This window comes from Ovis aries, chromosome 9 (genome assembly GCF_016772045.2).
Source record: "Ovis aries strain OAR_USU_Benz2616 breed Rambouillet chromosome 9, ARS-UI_Ramb_v3.0, whole genome shotgun sequence".
NCBI lineage: Eukaryota > Metazoa > Chordata > Mammalia > Artiodactyla > Bovidae > Ovis > Ovis aries.
Genome location: NC_056062.1, coordinates 70,198,442 through 70,218,078, shown reverse-complemented (window position 1 = coordinate 70,218,078; position 19,637 = coordinate 70,198,442). Strand labels below are relative to the sequence as shown.

General features: G+C 37.0%; 1 protein-coding gene across 1 annotated transcript in view; it reads right to left on the bottom strand.

Moving 5' to 3' along the window:
• ANGPT1 (angiopoietin 1) overlaps positions 1 to 19,637 on the bottom strand; it is a 304,237-nt gene that overhangs the window by 11,573 nt on the left and 273,027 nt on the right. The window contains exon 8 of the mRNA XM_004011787.6: positions 3,699 to 3,829. Coding sequence (XP_004011836.1) covers positions 3,699 to 3,829 — 131 coding nt within the window. The remainder of the gene's footprint in view (positions 1 to 3,698; positions 3,830 to 19,637) is intronic.

The following is a 19,637-nucleotide window of genomic DNA, read 5'->3' as shown; positions in this document are numbered from 1 at the left end:
GTGGATGGTCTTCTTCAAAAAATACAAGCTCTATTCTGTCTTGCTCATTTTTCTAATTGTAGTTGACTCTTAACAGTTACTCCTTAAAATTATGTTATGTAAATAGAAGGAAGTTAAGATGTTAGGAAGAAGGAAGAACAAAATGTTCTACTTTCTGTCTAGCTGAAATACCTTCTAATTTTAATTAAGCCTATCTCTTGTTTTTCAGCTGTTGATAGATAGGGTAACAACAATACCACCTTCTCCAACAAAAATCCCTCCATGTACTTGAAGAAAACTATTTAGGATAGTTAAGCAGGCAATAAATCTGACTTTATCCTTAATTTCTTTTAGAGGAAACAATGGAAAATATATAAATAAACAAGATAAAGCTTTAACTGATGATGACAGAGAACTAAGAATTATTAGTTTCAAATAGTATGAAATCTATCTGCTTAAGAGATGATTTTAAATATGTAAGAAGTCAAAATACAAACTTTTTAAAAGGAGAGGAAAAATCATTAGATGGAGAAAATGGTTCTAAGGTGAACCATGACAGAGAATCTAGAGTGGTGGTGGTGTAGGGGTAGCTAAGTAGAACATAAGTTTCAGATAATACTCAAGTTACCTGGACTGTCATTGACATTCACCCTTATGTACCCCAGTTCTTAGCTATCTAAATTCCACATATTAGTTTTGCAGAGTGCATCACTTTGCAAGACCTGGATTCTTTTAAAAGGATATTTGATAGGGTAGTGGTGTTTATTACAGAAACATATTTACTTAGACTATTCCAGCCCAAGCAATAAGTGGAAATTTCTTCTCCTCAATATATGTGTTTATTGATGGGTAAGAAATAGGTCCAAGAATGATTATGGATGAAAGAACATGACAAAGTTCAATCATCTGAAGCAGAAACAAAATCACAATGCTGAGCAATGTAGTTTTCTCATCATTAACCAAGAGATGCATTCTCCTCTTTACTTTGCTCTATATTTTCATTATTTTGACAGTAATATGAACATAATGGAACACTATTCTAAGTAAACATTTGAACAATTTTACTGTTGGTCTTTCATGTGTTGTATTTATTTGATAAGAAAAAAATATCTGTAAAAACAGACATGGAGAAAATGAAGTGCACATCTATATTAAAGTGGGCAAAAAAAGTACAATCAAAGTCCTTTTGTCCTTGTATAAAGTTGCTGATAATCTCGCTTAAAGGATCACGGAGGTAATAAAAAGAGGTATTTTCTTTTAGGAAAAAAAAAAGTTCGAAACCTAACCTGTGGGTAACATTTTCAAAATATTCTAAATTTTTAACAGCTAAATTGCATATAAAAGACTCCTGAATGTGATGTCAAAATGGCATTTTTAAAGCTTAAGGAGGAGGATATGACAGAGGCAGAATCATAATAAGCTGGCTTTGGTAATGCTAAGGCCAGTCTGATGTTGAAAAGATGTTACTATAAGTGGAGTGGATGGGAATCCAAATGGGATGTGATTTGGTAGTGGTAGTAATGAAGGGCCTGGGAATGGTGATGAAGTTGGAAAGATTTTTCCAAAATGTTCCCTCTATACTCTTTCATGCTTTCTTAACTAATGAGAAAAAAAATTCATTTCATTGGTTTCAAAATCTGAAAGTGACTTCAAGGGTTCCAAGATGGTTATTCATTCATTCACACAACACATGTTTTATTGAGTTCCTATGTGCCACAATCTATCAAGCTAGATGTTAAGGATAAAATGATGAATAGTTAATTACTTTTGTTTTCCTTATGTACAAAATGTACATTCGAGTTTTTCTCCCTGTGTCTCTCACAGAGTTGGTTTGGGATTCAAGGAAGATAATAATAATGATAGTAATACTGTATTTGGAGAAGTTTAATGTCAGATTTAGAGAGTTTTTTCTCTAGTAGCTTGAGTTTGTTACAGGATAAAAAACAGAGGATAAGAATAGTTAAAGGTGGGAGTGATTACTCTTCCATTAAGAGAGGGAAACAACACTGAAACTGAGAAGAGAGACATCGGGAAAAGCTTCCTTTACAGTTTTGCTTGGTGCCAACTCCTTTTATGCCAGAGCCTGGAACAATTTTGAGCGACATCATTTGCCATAAGGTTTTAATTCAGTGTTTCTTAGACTTCACTCAGTCATTTATCAACTTCATGAGCATTTTTTGCCAGGCCCATTTATAATTTTTATTAATATTTAATGAATATTTTTCTTGAAATCAATGATTTGTTAAATATCAAATATTGTGAATCCTTTTTAAAATGCAAAGTTTACATCATTCCTTTAAAGAGGAAATTAGCACCACTTTCTCTAATAAAAGGGAGACATAAAACTCAGTAAAATTAAAAACATTTTAATTAATTTGAGGTAGATGCTATTGCCTTACCAGGGTCTTGAGACTGAGGCTGAAGAGTTTTCTCCTTCTTTGCTAAGAAGAGTAATTATTAAGTGCTAAAAAAGTATAGATAAGCTAGTACTAAACTGAAAATTTCTCTTTGACACACAAGGCAAGAAAAAATTTTAAAAAAGTGAAAGACGATAAACTCTCTTACTCAGTGAAATATATTATTTAATGGTATCTCCTATACCAGCTAAATTGGGCTCTAAAATCACTGCAGATGGTGACCGTAGTCATGAAATTAAAAGACGCTTGCTCCTTGCAAGAAAACTTATGACTAACCTAGATGCCACATTAAAAAGCAAAGACATCACTTTGCCAACAAAGGTCCATCTACTCAAGGCTATGGTTTTTCCAGTAGTCGTATATGAATGTGAGAGTTGGATTATAAAGAAAGCTGAATGCTGAAGAACTGATGCTTTTGAACTGTGGTGTTGGAGAAGACTCTTGAGAGTCCCTTGGACTGCAAGGAGATCTAACCAGTCCATTCTAAAGGAAATCAGTCCTGAATATTCATTGGAAAGACTGATGCTCAAGCTGAAACTCCAGTACTTTGGCCACCTGATGCAAAGAACTGACTCATTGGAAAAAACCCTGATGCTGGGAAAGATTGAAGGCAGGAGGAGAAGGGGTTGACAGAGGATGAGATGGCTGGATGGCATTACTGACTCAATGGACATGAGTTTGAGCAAGCTTCACGAGTTAGTGATAGATAGGGAAGCCTGGCTTGCTGCAGTCCACTGGGTCGCAAAGAGTCTGACATGACCGAGCGACTGAACTGAACTGATACCAACTAAATGTCTTGCAGAGGTCAATACCTTATAATGTAAAAGCACTGGTATAGCTAGTCTGAATTGCAAAACTTTAGATCCAGCTACACTTCTCTTCCCTCTTGACTCCATTTCAATAGAATGATCAATTACACAGCTGTAAAGCATTTTGTAAGAAAGTTTGGGGTTTTGCTTTTTCTGTATACTGAATATTCAAATTGTTGTTCATTCCACCACAGGGATCATTATGAGTATTTAGAGAGTAGGATAAGGGGAACTTTAAGAGGTTTAAGAATTTATGCAGAACGAAGCTTAGCACACCCCCACCATACATGCTGGGGGAGTAGGCAAACTTCTAAATATGCTAACAATGTCTTGCACAAGAACATGTGGTAAATTAGTGGGCAGAGCAAAATGATCTCTAGGGACTTGCTCTTAAGTTTCCTGACCAGAAGATCATAGTCTTTTCTCACAGATAAGAAACCTCAAGCCTCAAACCAATGAAACATAACTTAGAGAATGGCCCCATAGGACTTACCTCCTGTTAGCATGAGGGCACATTTGCACATGCAGTTGTCATTATCAGCATCTTTAGTGCTGAAATCAGCACCATGCAAGATCAGGCTGCTCTGTTTTCCTGCTGTCCCAGTGTGACCCTTCAAATACAACCTGAAGTTAAAAAAAAAAAAAAAAAAAGATAAGTCATTCAATAGAATAATAGAACCCAGAAGATTGGTTTGTTGAATGTTTGGCTTTTTCATAATTTTCTCCCTTCTCTGAACTCAGCCCTTCAACAAAATGTTTTATAAGACCAAAGCTCTCTGAACAAAAGAAAGAGAAGTCGGTAGGAGGAAAAAAGAAGGAAGGGAGGAGGAGGCAAGATTCCACTTTACAGACAAGTACAATTCTCCACCTGTGGGTAGAGAAGTCAAGTGAACCTTAGGACACATCACAATGAACAAAACTAGAGGAGACGATGGAACTACAGTTGAGCTATTTCAAACTCTGAAAGATGATGCTGTTAAAGTGCTGCACTCAACATGCAGCAAATCTGGAAAACTCAGCAGTGGCCATAGGACTGGAAAAGGTCAGTTTTCATTCCAATCCCAAAGAAAGGCAATGCCAAAGAATGTTCAAACTACCACACAATTGTACTCATCTCACACACTAGCAAAGTAATACTCAAAATTCTCCAAGCCAGTCTTCAACGTGAACCATGAAATTCTGGATGTTCAACTTGGATTTAGAAAAGGCAGAGGAACCAGAGATCAAATTGTAATCATCTGTTGGATCTTTGAAAAACCAACAGAGTTCCAGAAAAACGTTTACTTCTACCTTGTTGACTACACGAAAGCCTTTGTGTGGATCACCACAAACTGTGGAAAACTCTAAAAGAGATGGGAATCCCAGACTCTCTTACCTGCTTCCTGAGAAATCTGTATGCAGGTCAAGAAGCACCAGTTAGAACTAGACATGGAACAACAGACTGGTTCCAAATTGGTAAAGGAGTACATCAAGGCTGTATATTGCCATCATGCTTATTTAACTTATATGCAGAGTACATTATGTGAAATGCCAGGCTGGATGAAACACAAGCTGAAATCAAGATTGCTGGGAGAAATATGAATAAACTCAGATATGCAGATGACACCACCCTTATGGCAGAAACAAAGAAGAACTAAAGAGACTCTTGATGAAAGTGAAAGAGCAGAGTGAAAAAGTTGGCTTAAAGTTCAATATTCAGAAAACTAAGATCATGGCATATGGTTCCATCACTTCATGGCATATAGATGGGGAAAAAATGGAAACAGTGACAGACTTTATTGTTCTGGGCTCCAAAATCAGATGGTGACTGCAGCCATGAAATTAAAAGACATTTACTCTTTGGAAGAAAAGCTATGAACAACCTAGACAGCATATTAAAAAGCAGAGACACTACTTTGCCAACAAAGGTCCATCTAGTCAAAGCTATGGCTTTTCCAGTAGTCATGTATGGATGTGAGAGTTGGATTATAAAGAAAGCTGAGTACTGAAGAATTGATGCTTTTGAACTGTGGTATTGGAGAAGACTCTTGAGAGTCCCTTGGATAGCAAGGATATCCAACCAGTCCATCCTAAAGGAAATCAGTCCCGAATATTCATTGGAAGGACTGATGATGAAGCTGAAACTCCAGTACTTTGGCCACCTGATGCAAAGAACTGACTCATTGGAAAAAACCCTGATGCTGGGAAAGATTGAAGGCAGGAGGAGAAGGGGTCGACGGAGGATGAAATGGTTGGATGGCATCACCAACTTGATGGACATGAGTTTGAGCAAGCTCCAGGAATTGGTGATGGACAGGGAAGCCTGGCTTGCTGCAGTCCATGGGGTCGCAAAGAGTCAGACATGACTGAGCAACTGAACTGAACTGAAAATTCTCTATAGCTTGTGTGCTTGATGTTTGTTTTACCATATATACTCAAACTTATATTGTCCTGATAATGCAAGATCTACCAAAGGAAAATGGGTTTATTTTTATTGCTGTAAGTATTAATCTCTAAACAAAATACATAGAGTGTTGCTATAGCTTCTATCATTTTGTTAATATTGAATATTGATGATGTGCTAAAGGGTACTTACTCTGTGACAAGCACTTTGTTAAATGCTTTTCTGGTGTTATTTAATTTTTATAGTAAATCTGTGGTTCAGGTATCAACATCCCAATTTTTCATTCTAAGCTCAAAGAGGGTGATGGCAATTGTTGACGATAAAATCCAAGTTCTTATTAATCATTATGTATTCACTAAACAAATGTTTGTTGAGCACATACTATGTATCAATAATTGTTCTCAACATTTAAGATATATCAGCAAATAAAACAAATGGAATGTCACCATGCCCTGAGGGACCTACATTCTGGCAGTATACCTAAAATTAATTTCAAAACTCCAACTGTTTAACCTCAAATATGGCATTCTTCAAAACCCTGCTTTACTCTCTAGGAAGATTTCTCATATAAAATTTGACCTATATTATGGGCTCTCCAACACTTTCCCATACATCAAATCATCTGGTTATCTGTGAAAAAGACCTACTCACTAGACTGAGGAATGTATGGTTTCAACTCGCATCTCAGAGTACTTTTGCACACTATCCAAGGAGAACATTTTGAAGAATATTTGTCTAGAATTCAAAAACTAGTGAACAAAACACAGTAGTTGCCTAATGTAGTTCCCTCACATCTGCTCATTTCCTATGGACCTGACATGCTGCTTTCATATCCATCTGGATACTTTGAACAAATGCAAACTTGCTCAGCTCCTTCACTGGCTCCTCAGGACTCAAAATAGTTAAGGTTGTCAGTAGCCTCTGTTTGATATTCAAAGTCTTCTCTGATTGAGACCTTCCCCTCTCTCTAACTCTGCCTAATATCCCTCTGTTCTCATTCATCAAAGTCATCTAGCAATACTCCCTTCAAATCCATGTGTGTTACCGCTTTTGTGCCTGAGTCTCATTTATGAATCTTCTCTACCCACGGTACATATAATGGGTGATTAAATCTCTCTATGAATGAGATGCTACTAGGACTGAGACCAGCTCTGAACAAAATTTTACATTATTATTAAATAGATAATAAATATCAGTTAATATTTTGAAGATACATATGTAAATATATTTTCCATATAAATATGATGTGTTTGTACCTAAGGACATGTACTGTCCCATTATTATTTTGTAAGGGTGATATGTTTTTAGCAAGTAACAGTACTGTTGTATGACTGTGCCAAAATAGTTTACAAATACATTCTGCAGAGACTTTTCAGCAAGAGCGAAACATACAACTAAACCCTCCTCAAGTTTCAGTTTTTTCAATAATTAATAGAACTTGTAGCTAACAGAACATTGAAGGAAGCTTCTAATGCTGAATTATCACATAAAAGCTTACATTTTAAAACTCTGGAGACGTCGAGCTAAAAGTCACTCATCACACAAATTGTAGAATTTCCAACTGGGAATTTGCATTTTACATTGTAGGCAGCCCATGTGGAGGTGAGTTTCACCAGGGGAAAGCAAGGTGAGAGGTTACCAAGGGGAGTCCTAGGAACATGTTACCTGAGTGAATTCACCAGACCCTCAAGATATGGTCTGAAGTTTTAAAATTATCACTTTCTCAGCCTCTCAGAGGGAGACACACAACTTGGAAAACCGAGGGAGACTTATGTCTGGTCTCCATTTACAGTCAAAATAGGGCGCCCAGTCTCAGGTTCTCCTTGGGAGGGAGTTTCACACAGAAAGCCAAATTATAATCAGAAAGTTGCTTTGTTGGTGAACACAGAACCCGAGTCTGGGGAGAAGTATGAATGACTTCAAAATTAAGTAGCTATGACTCTGCTGGCCTGAAATCTCCCTCTCCACTGGGAGTGGGTAAATTTAGCCCACAGGCGCTCTTGGATGAGTGATGCTAATTCCCACTCTGATTCTTGGATTCTCTATAATTTGTGATGACTTTCCTTCTTATTGGTTTAAGGTAAGTCAATACCATTTTCCTTGAAGTAGCTTTAAGCTGACTAATGGGGATAGACTTTCCAGGACATAATGATTTTCTACATTGTATTTTGTGGGTAAGTGAGCAGAAATGTTAAGTTGATAGTAACTGAGTGACTGGATATACTGAACATAATTTATACTTTTATGTGTGCCTGTACTAAGTTGCTAGAGTTCAGTTCAGTTCAGTTCAGTTGCTCAGTCGTGTTCAACTCTTTGCAGCCCCATGAACCACAGCACACCAGGCCTCCCTGTCCATCACCAACTCCCGGAGTTCACCCAAACCCATGTCCATTGAGTCAGTGATGCCATCCAACCATCTCATCCTCTGCCTTCCCCTTCTCCTCCTGCCCTGAATCTTTCCCAGCATCAGGGTCTTTTCCAGTGAGTCAGCTCTTCGCATCAGGTGGCCAAAGTATTGGAGTTTCAGCTTCAGCATCAGTCCTTCCAATGAATATTCAGGACTGAATATTCCTTTAGGATGGACTGGTTGGACCTCCTTGCAGTCCAAGGGACTCTCAAGAGTCTGCTCCAACACCACAACTCAAAAGCATCAATTCTTCAGTGCTCAGCTTTCTTTATAGTTCAACTCTCACATCCATACATGACCACTGGAAAAACCATAGCCTTGACTAGACGGACCTTTGTTGGCAAAGTAATGCCTCTTGCTTTTTAATATTGCTTTTAAGTTGCTTCAGTAGTGTCCAGCTCTTTGTGACCACATGGACTGTAGCCCACAAGGCTCCTCTCTCCATGAGATTCTCCAGGCAAGAATACGAGAGTGGGTTGCCGTGCCCTCCTCCAGGGGATCTTCCAGACCAAGGGATCAAACTTGTGTCTCTTACGTCTCCTGCACTGGCAGGTGGGTTTTTTACTGCTAGCACCACTTGGGAAGCCCTAATACTTTCATATGAGGGTTGTAATTTAAGCCTCATCATTTGCAATGGTTTCTTTGTGTTACCAAGGCAATGGGAATGCACAATTAGAAATATGGGAAATAGAGAAAAGCAAAAAGAATTACTCTTGACATTATAGTTTATATACACTTAGTCTTTTCCTTGTTTTTTCCCTCTCCAAATAGAAAATATTATTTATATCTAATGAAGGAGACACAGGTTGCATCTCCAGGTTGGGAAGATTTCTCAGAGGAGGGCATGGCAACTCATTCAAGTATTCTTGTCTGGAGAATCCCATTCTCAGAGGTGCCTGGTGGGTTACAGTCCATAGAGTTGCAAAATGTTGGACAGGACTAAAGTGAATGAGCATGCCTGCATACATGTAATACCTGATTATATTCTATAAACAATTCTGAACAATGGGATAAAGTTTCTGCCCACAGGCTCATCTCAACTGCACTCCAGAAGTAATCGCTTATGTTAGTTTTGTAGCCTTTAAAGCTTCTTCTCACATAAACACAAATGAAGATAAAATAATGTTTTTAACAACACATTTTTCATATATGATTTTATGACTATATTTCCATACCACCATATATACTTCTTCAACATCATTTGGAAGCTGTTCTACGAGTATATCATCAATTGTCACAAGTTTAAGAGTGTCTTTATATATCTGTAAACATATATGCAAGTATATATGTTAGGGTTAGAATAAATTGTAGAATAAATATCTACAATGTTGTTTTGTTATGACCTGCACCAGCACGCAGCTCATCAACAATGTTAGGATCTGTGGTTAAAAGGAGACATTTTTCTAGATCCACTTAATCAAGACTTGAAGGTCTTACAGTCCTGTTAGCTCCTCTTTGTATTACTGACAAAAATCTTACGACTAGTCTCAATGTCTTGAGCCCTGATCCTTCCCCTTCTCCTTAGAATCATTCTCCATGTGGCTCATGCGAAACATGCCTCTCATTGTAATTCCTCTGCTCTGATTAAAATCCCTCAGTTGTTTTCCCAACACATGAAAGGTAGTCCAAGTTTCTTATTGTGGTTTATAAGGACTTTGAAGATCTAGCCCTCCTCTACTTTCTCCCACACCAACCCCACACCTCCCATCTCTTATTTCATGCACACATACATAATGCTCCAGGCTTACCAAACACTTAATCCCTCAAAGCATCATATCCTCATTTCTCTGTCCTCTCTTCCTGGAAGGCCTAGAATTTCTAGCTGCTGAACCCCTACTCATCTTTGAAGATTTATTTCAAGTATAATCTCAGAGAACACCAGATGGATACCTTTATGATGAAACTTAACTGTGCTATGTTTCAGTTGCCTTTTCTTGTCTTCTCTCATAATAAATTGTAAGCTCCTTGGGGCATAAGATGTGTCTGATGTATCTTACACAAATGAATCACCAGAATCTAGAATAAACAGTGTCTGATACTGAAGGAAAGCTCAATATTTACTGACTAAAGAAATTATGAATATGAACTCATGATTTGTATAATTAACTTTCAGTAGCCTAAAGGTAGCAAGTAAAATAAAATCCAAAAAAAAACATAGCTCTAATAACTAAAATATGCCTGGCCCATATTTTCAGAAAGACAGCTTTTGCATCTTATTTAGCCAGGTACTCAAAATCCCACTTCCTTGTCAACCAACTGAATAATTTAAAAACACACACACAACATACCCTTCTCTTGATCTTTCCAATTCTGTTTTTGTTCTTATATTCTCAGAGACTCCAGGATATGAAAACATGTCTGATATATTACACAGGTAGAATAAAGGAAGAGAACTTATGTCTCAATTCTCATTAGTTCTTATGTGTTATTGAATGTCTCATTTGTATTGTGTGCATAGCCAAACGATATCGGAAGACATTCAAAATATAAAAATGTTTATGGTAAAATCTTTAGCTAAAATTACTTCAAAAACAAAAAGCCAAATAAGGAGTAAAATATTTTCTTAAGGGCCTGCCCAGTCTAGGGATCTTAAAAACAAGAAGCAGAGGCACAGGGAAGTCCCAAGATAGTGCACTGTAAATATTGCGACATACGTGGCTGCAATGATTTAAAAGTAGAAGTGAGGGGTTGGCAAAATAGGGGCAGATAGTCAAAAAGTAGGAACTTCCAGTTACAAAACACATCTTGGGGATGCAATGTATGGTATGGTGATTATAGTTAATAATACTGTATTATATACTAGCAAGTTCCTAGAAGAATATATCTTAAAAGTTTTAATCTCAAGAAAACAAAATTTAACTATGTATGGTGATGGGTGTTAACTAGCCTTATCGTGGTGATTATTTTGCAATATATACATATAGGCATATATTAAATCACTTTGCTTACACCTGCAACTAATATAATGTTATATGCCAATTATATCTCAGTAAAAAATAACAGAAGAGAGCAATATTTTTAGGAACAGTGGATTTTTGACCATACAAGTCTGAGCAGAACTTGTAATTTATATACGGGAGTATTCATCCCCTCTATGTTTATATTCTTAACATGTTGCAGGGGGCTCCTTATATGCTTCTAAGCAAGAGTTGTTCTCTTGCACTGGGAAATAGAGATAGTATTTCTTAAATATAATTTTTTCAACACTGTCTTAAGATATTTACAAATGAGGACAAGTGTGCTTCTGCAGAGTCCCACAAGGATTCTGGGAGTAATGGCATAATCAAGGATAGGTCTCTTCACAGTTAAGGGGTTCATTCGTTCTTAGCAGCTATTTAGCTAGCACAGAATAGCAATTATTAACCCAAAGCTAACAATCATAGTTGGTTATTTGATAGGGCCAGACTAAGTGCTGGCCATTCACTAATGCCAAGTATTTTTTCTAGTTAGATAAGAAAACTTATTTGAATTGAGCCTCAAACAGAATATTTATGTGGTTCTTTTTATTAGAGGTTCTGGTTAATTTCTAAAAGCTTTATGTATAATTAACTATCCATGACCGTCTCTTTTCTACTTATGGAATGCCACTTTACAAAAGAAAAGTCAATATACAGAAGGGCCAAAGTCAGCCTTGCATCTGACTCTGCTGAAAGGACTTAAAGTGTGAGTCACTGGAGAGAATGCTTCCCCCAAAATAACACTATGAGAATCTTGGATATTTATTTCTTGTGTTCAGCCAGTGTAGATGTGGCTTACATGAAGGATGATGTGTTAGGGGATAAAAAGCAAATGTTATTTCAGAGCAAAGAATTTGGCTTAGGACCTGAAGTATGAAGGATGCTAAAACAACAACAACCAACAAAAAATAACAATAGCACAAAACCCCCAAAGAACACCATTAGTTGCGACCAAAAAGGCAGCCACAAAATAAAATCATGGCGTTTATCCTTTTAAACCTATTTTCCCTAATTAAGGAAAAAAAATTCAGTGACAGGTCAGTGACTGTAAAGAATGTCAGTATTTTTATTTTTTCAATTAGCATCTGAAGGGAAAATGAAACATTCATACTGAAATTAGTCATGATTTTTTAGTCATTCTTGTTGAAAATAGACTTTTTCTTTCACTTACAGGTTTCAATAACTAGAAAGACTAGAGCATATTTCCTAATGAATGTGGGACAACAGTGCGTTCTATTATGGAGAAGTAGGTTTCAATATATACAGCTGTATCATAAAGTGATTCTATAATTTTCTTTTCTTTAAAATAAGCAGCCCAATACCATGCATCCAGTTTCTCACTAATTTTGTCTACTTAAGGGACTGTTATACCTCTCATGTTTTTACATCTTCACTGTACTGGGGGTGGGACGAGGGGAGGGTCTCTTTCATTATCCAAGGCAGTGGGAGTTGTATGTATGACAAATTGAAGTTTGGCCTCAGAGCCTTTAAACAGTAGACAGACTCTTAGATATCTGAACTTTAAGGTCTTACGTACTGACAAGCTGAGCAGATTTTTATTTTGGCTGAGTTCTCTCCCTGCCACCATATGGAACTAGTTTGTCTTTTCCACAATCACTTGAAGAAAATGCAAAATAACCCCCACGGTTCTCTTTCAGAGCCTGGTAGCAATGACTCAATTTGACAGAGTTTCCCAACACTGTTATGTCTTCTGGTCGCTGCTCCAGGGCTGTCTTCTGCTTTAACCACCCTCCCTGCCCTGCCCCCACACTACTGAAAGGGCTGGGCACCAGCAAAGAGTGATACCAGAACTTGTCTTTTAGCACTGAGTTTAAATGATATAGGTAACGTCTTTTGCTGAAAGTAAAGACAATATTTCTCTTGTCAATCTACATAGAGAGAAACCAGTGTTTGCCTTAGTGTAGACTTCTAGCAAGATTAGACATTTATTTGGTGTCATGAAGAGGTATACAATGATTAGTATTGTATGAAAGAAGGTAAGGGAAAAAAAAATCAAAAGATGCCAAAGTGTTCAAAAAGTTTAGTGGAAAAAATTAGCTTTGGAAGCTATGGATGACTTGGACTTTGCAGGAGGAATGAAGAGGATATTTTCAATAAAAGGGGTGTGAAATTCATAGCATAATTAAAGTGAAGTAATTTAAGATCAAAAAAGGTAAGATATAAAGGGGACTCATCAGTCCTTTGAATGTGTTGGGAATGTCAAGTGAAAAGGCAGGCAAAGAACTTATTTAGATACTAAGCACTTAAGATAGATTTTTATTCCTTTTTTCATTTCTATTAGTATTTGAAGCTGAAAATTACTTGTTTTGTTTTCATAAAATGGTCTTTTTGTTAAGTATAGAGTTCTACAGTGGGAATTACTAAGGCTGGAAGTCTTGAGATAAAGACAAGAATATAAATTTTATCTTAGCACAAAGAAGACTTGAGCTCTATATTAGCCATTTCTAATATAGTAAACTCATCTCTAGTTAAACAATGTTTTCTATTTCTTTTCAAAATAGCACCATCAAGATAAACATTTTATTCTCTTTAAATAAAGAGATTGTGCAGGATTGTGCAAGCACATCTTGGGCTTATGAATGACCAGAACTTTACTGAATTGATTCTTTGCTCTCAAGTCTAAAATCAACCATCTTTCAAGACAAAGTATTATGCAGGAAGCCTTTTCTCTTCTTTCTCCTATAAATTGCTGTTGCACAGATAAGTTGCTTCTCCTGTGGCATATCTCATTTTGCCTGTTGTAGGATTTCTCTTTATATATGTGTCTTTTCTTCCTCATCAGACTGTTAAGCATTTGATGAGAGCTCTTCCTGTCTTAGTCATCTTTGTAAACTCCATATATGATTTACATGATAGGTATTAACAAATACTTATTGAGTCAATATGAATTAAGAATTCAAACTGTTAAGATTTACTTATCACAAGAGATTGTTTATATGTAGTAATATTTTAACTCTAATAATACAATTATGTTTTACAATTCAAATGCCGTGGGCTTTTTTTTTATGATTTGAAATTTGTCCAATATTAATGATCTAATGGTCTGCTCAAATATTATTGGGACAATGTTTTAATAATGATGGAATTAGTTTGTGGCTGCCACCAGAAATCTGAAGAAACATCTCATGGAATAAACCATTAAAGCAAATACGAGAAATGAGAACATCAAGTTTGACCAAGGGATCTGTAGGTATACATAAGTTCCATTCCATTGCATAATTCCCTCTGGAACATAGATATTCATTTTAAAGATGTGTTTCAAAAGCTTCATCTTCTTTGTTAGAGGATAGAGGTCTTTCCAATGCTGAATTTTAGGACTGCAGTCTCTGTTGGAGCAGGCAGTATTAAATGTGCCATCTTCTGCTACACTATTTTTCCTATGCTAGAGACATATTCTGTTACTGTACTGTCCATAGGTGAATGGATTATGTACTTATTTGCAACAGCCTGTAAATGTGAGAAGATAGGAAAATATGAAGTAAAGTTGGTGCACCTATGAAAAATAGAGTGAAGATATGCCTATGATAGAGAGTTGTATGACAGTGATCTATATTCATAGTTATGAATGTGTAAGTAGAAGGAAAAATTCATATGAAGTTTCAAAAGAAAAGAGAATGTGGGTAGGAAGATTAAAAGATCTAATAACATATGGTTGGCAAATTAAAAATTAAGGACAAGATAGAGATGGAGAGATACTTAAGTATATAAAGATCAACAAGATATAGGTGGTTTGGTACAGAGTAAATATGAATGAAGAAAATGATTGACAATAAAGTCACTAACTAAAATTTTTCCTTCTTTCATCTCCCCACTGCCCACAAAAAGTAAACATATAAAACATGGGCTTCTGATGAGTAGGACTGCATTATGTACATTTGCATATGAGTGTCTATAGACCTCAAGAGATAACGGAACCGAGTTGGGAGCTTAATCGCCTGGGTATGCACTGTAGCTCTTATCCTTTCTGATCCTCGGTTGCCTCATCTATAAAATGAATCTAATACTAGTAGATGTCCTTCTAAGACTGATGTGACAAATAAATGAAGTAATACATATAAAGGGGCTTCCCCAGGGGCAAAGTGGAAAAGAATCTGTCTGCCAATGCAGGAGATGCCAGAGATGCAGGTTTGATCCCTGGCTTGGGAAGATTCCCTGGAGAAGGAAATGGCAACCCACTCTGGTATTCTTGCCTGCAAAATTCCATGGACAGAGGAGCCTGGAAGGCTATAGTCCATGGCATTGTGAAGAGTTGGATGCAGCTGAGAAACTGAGCTCAATATATATAACTCAATAAATATAAAAGTCTTGAAAAGATTGTTGCATGTAGAGTACTTATCAATATTAACAAAAAATTAAACAAATAAAACTTTCCTAACCAATAACTATAAACAACAGAGAAGCACAGTAAACATTAGCTAAACAAAAAAAGTCTAAATTAAACAAGCAAAATGTATCTGTCATTGGTACATATGCATAAGCATACTGAAAGTGACAAAAATAGTGAGATAGACAGGCAGCTAAATAAGACAAATATGTAGGCAATAAGCTGGAGAAATAAAAGATGAGAAAAGGCCAGTTTTCTCAAATTAATAGGCCCCATTTCCTTTGAAAGTTTTTCTCATTTTTATACAGAGCAAGCAGAATACTAAGCACAAAGAACAAGAAACCAGAGTCGCTTTGATGACCACCTAAGTTAAGGTCTACATTATTTTGAACCCAGAGGCCTGAATAATAATCCTTTAATTCAAAGGTCCGCCCAGTCAAGGCTATGGTTTTTCCAATAGTCATGTATGGATGTGAGAGTAGGACTATAAAGAAAGCTAAGTAAGTGCCAAAGAATTGATGCTTTTGCACTGTGGTGTTAGAGAAGACTCTTGAGAGTCCCTTGGACTGCAAGGAGATCCAGCCAGTCCATCATAAAGGAGATCACTTCTGGGTGTTCACTGATGCTGGGAAAGATTGAGGCAGAAGGAGAAGGGGACAACAAAGGATGAGATGGTTGGATGGTATCACTGACTCAATGGACATGAGTTTTGGTGAACTCTGGGAGTTGATGATGGACAGCGAGGCCTGGCGTGCTCTCGTTCATGGGGTTGCAAAGAGTCGGACATGACTGAGCAACTGAACTGAACTGAATTCAAACATTTATTCTTTAATAAATTAAAATTATAATCTTTTGAGAATCCTATGTTTTTCTTGGCTGAATCCAGTATATACATTTTTTCCTTTCTTTACTTATAATTGATACTTGGAAAAATCCCTGAAAATATCACCCGTTCCAACCTATATTTTAATTCTCATTTCTACTTTCTGAAATCTTCCTTCATGACACTGTCTTTTTAAGTTGGCATTATCTGTTCGCAAATGGAACTATATCATTGGTAAATCACCAGAATTTGTGTAGTGTATTAGTTCAGTTCAGTTCAGTCGCTCAGTCGTGTCCGACTATTTGCAACCTCATGGTGTATCCTAATGGCATTAGTGTATTACTCTAACCATCATTTAAGAAGGAGTATCTTATTTGCTTCTTAAGCCTCAGATGTTCTGATGCAGATATGTAATTCGATACATATCTTTAACATGATCAGTGGAAGATGTGCAAGTGTGAAAAATGCCTGAGATAGCAAGGGTCATGGAAATCTGTGGTGTGATTAAGAAAGGAACATTTCCAAAATTACAGGAAATTTCAGCCCCAAATAATCAGAACTTCAGAGAAGCCAGTTTCGTTTATTCCCTAGTTCTATTATGATTGCTTAGTATAGTATTAATTTTCATTATACATATTTAAACTGTACACTCATTTTTCATCTAAGTTTTGACAACATAGATTTTTAATGTCCCTTTCTTGACTTCAGTTCAGTTCAGTCATGTCTGACTCTTTGTGACCCTATGGACTGCAGCACGCAGGGCTTCCCTGTCCATCATCAAATCCAGAGCTTGCTCAAACTCATGTCTGTTGAGTTGGTGATGCCATCCAACCATCTCATCCTCTGTCGTCCCCTTCTCCTCCTGTCTTCTAACTTTCCAATGAGGTCATTTCCAATGAGTCAATTCTTTGCATCAGGTGGCCAAAGTATTGGAGCTTCAGCTTCAATATCAGTCCTTCCAATGAACATCCAGGACTGATCTCCTTTAGGATGGACTGGTTGGACCTCCTTGCAGTCCAAGGGACTCTCAAGAGTCTTCCCAATACCACAGTTCAAAAGCATCAATCCTTTGGCGCTCAGCTTTCTTTATGGTCCAACTCTCATAACCATACATGGCTACTAGAAAAATCATAGCTTTGACTAGATGGGCCTTTGTTAGCAAAGTAATGTCTCTGCTTTTTAATATGCTGTCTAGGTTGGTCATAACTTTTCTTCCAAGGAGCAAGCATCTTTTGGTTTCATGGCTGCAGTTGCCATCTGCAGTGATTTTGGAGCCCAAGAAGATAAAGTCTGTCACTGTTTCCCTATCTATTTGCCATGAAGTGATGGAACTGGATGCCATGATCTTAGTTTTCTGAATGTTGAGTTTTAAGCCAACTTTTTGACTCTCCTTTCACTTTCATCAAGAGGCTCTTTAGTTCCTCTTCACTTTCTCCCATTAAGGTGGTGTCATCTGCATATCTGAGGTTATTGATATTTCTCCTGGCAATCTTGATTCCAACTTGTGCTTCATCTAGCCCCACATCTCTCATGATGTACTCTGCATAGAAGTTAAATAAGCAGGGTGACAATATACAGCCTTGTCATACTCCTTTCCCAATATGGAACCAGTCCATTGTTCCATGTTTAGTTCTAACTGGTGCTTCTTGACCTGCATACAGATTTCTCAGGAAGCAGGTAAGGTGGTCTGGCATTCCCATCATTTTAAGAATTTTCCACAGTTTGTTATGATCCACAAGATCAAAGGCTTTAGCATAGTCAGTGAAGCAGAATTAGATGTTCTTCTGGAATTCTCATGCTTTTTCTATAATGCAACGGATATTGGCAATTTAATGTCTGGTTCCTCTGCCTTTTCTAAATCCAGCTTGAACATCTGGAAGTTCTTGGTTCATGTATTGTTGAAGCCTCGCTTGGAGAATTCTTGACTTATGTTAAATGTTAATATAATGTAGAACTTTGATAAAAATGAGTTGATCAGTTTTTCTCAGTTAGATGATTGCATTTGTTGGAAATTTATGATAAATTCTTTCTCCATTAAAAACAAAATGGTAAACTCGCACTCTGTTATCTCTGAGTGCTTTTGCACAGTGCTGACAGAGTACACTCGATTCTGTACATGTACAAAAATGTATCTTCCTGAAAGCTGTAACAATGAAATCCCATTTCTCAAAGTTCAGAAATACATACTATAGCGATTTTCTGTTTTTAGTTCTAAAGAAAAATAATGTTCTTCTAGTATTCCTCCCTTTTTCAAGGATACATTTAAAAAAATGAGTGCCAAGTGAATTACACAGCACTGAGACCCCTGTAAAGAACATAAACAGTCTCTTAAACTTATTTCAATTTGGCATCACGTGTGGCTGAGTTAGTTCTGAGTGAGTGGCTCACTGACCAGACCTCTTCTGGTGCCTAGCAGACCAGGCCAACAGCCATCTCCGAGAGTTTATGGGTTTGCTTTTTAACAAAAATTAAGCCAGGACATTGTAAAACTTATGATTGAAACTGGTCATTTTTCTTTTTTTTAGTATAAACAAGTTCAAGGGAGGTAGTTTTGTTCTCATTTTTATTTCTGTCTAAAGAGCAGCAAGAAGCTTTCTTTCCAGCATTCCCTAGGGGAATACAGAGGAGAAGGAAAGGGTGAGTAGAATGCTGAAAACCACTTGGAGACACTGTTTGAGGATTTTTGCAAAGAGAAAATATGTTCTCTTGTACTTGGACAATGTGTTGTTATAAGTTCTGCAAATAAGGTTTTAGATTGTTCTCTTGACCAAAATCATCAGTATACTTCTCTCCACAATTAATGTAATATAGAGTCCATTTCTTTATCATGTAATATGGCCTTTGTTTTCTGTAGCGCAGCAAACCTCAACATATAAGATACTTGCTTTTGTCTAACTAAGGCAGGCTCTCTTCCACCTCTGGGTCTTTGCCCACATTGCTCCTTCTGGCTACAATCACAAGACTTTCCTCCTTCTGCCACCATCCTCCATACAAGCTTTGTGGACACTTATTCTTCACAAATAACCAAAAATTTCCTCTAGGAAGCTTTTCCTGGTCCCCTTTGATCTCCTCCAATGAACCCCATCCATCCTCAACCTCAGCCAAGTTGACCTCTTTTCTTTATTGCCCAGGTTAGCTTAATTCCAAGGCTTCTTACTATGAAGCTGAATCACACATAAATGCAAGCAAAATCTGTGCTTGTTCATTTATTCTGGGGAGAAGATACATAGCTCCAGCAAAACTTTCAAAAGATCTATAATTCCTTGATCAAAAGCCAAAACAGTACAAAACAAATAAATTAAATGGGCATGTTAAAATATACTGCAGCTGAAACTTTTAAGTCAACTAACCCATATTTTCTTCCATCTCTTCATTTATTAGTTCCACAAGACCAGTAGGGATGATGTTTCCTTTCAGTGTCATTCAAGTATTGATTCTGCCAGCATCATCTGGGTATACTTGGTAGGCTTGAGATACGTAGGTTCTATCCCAGGATCAGAATCTCTGGATGTGAGAT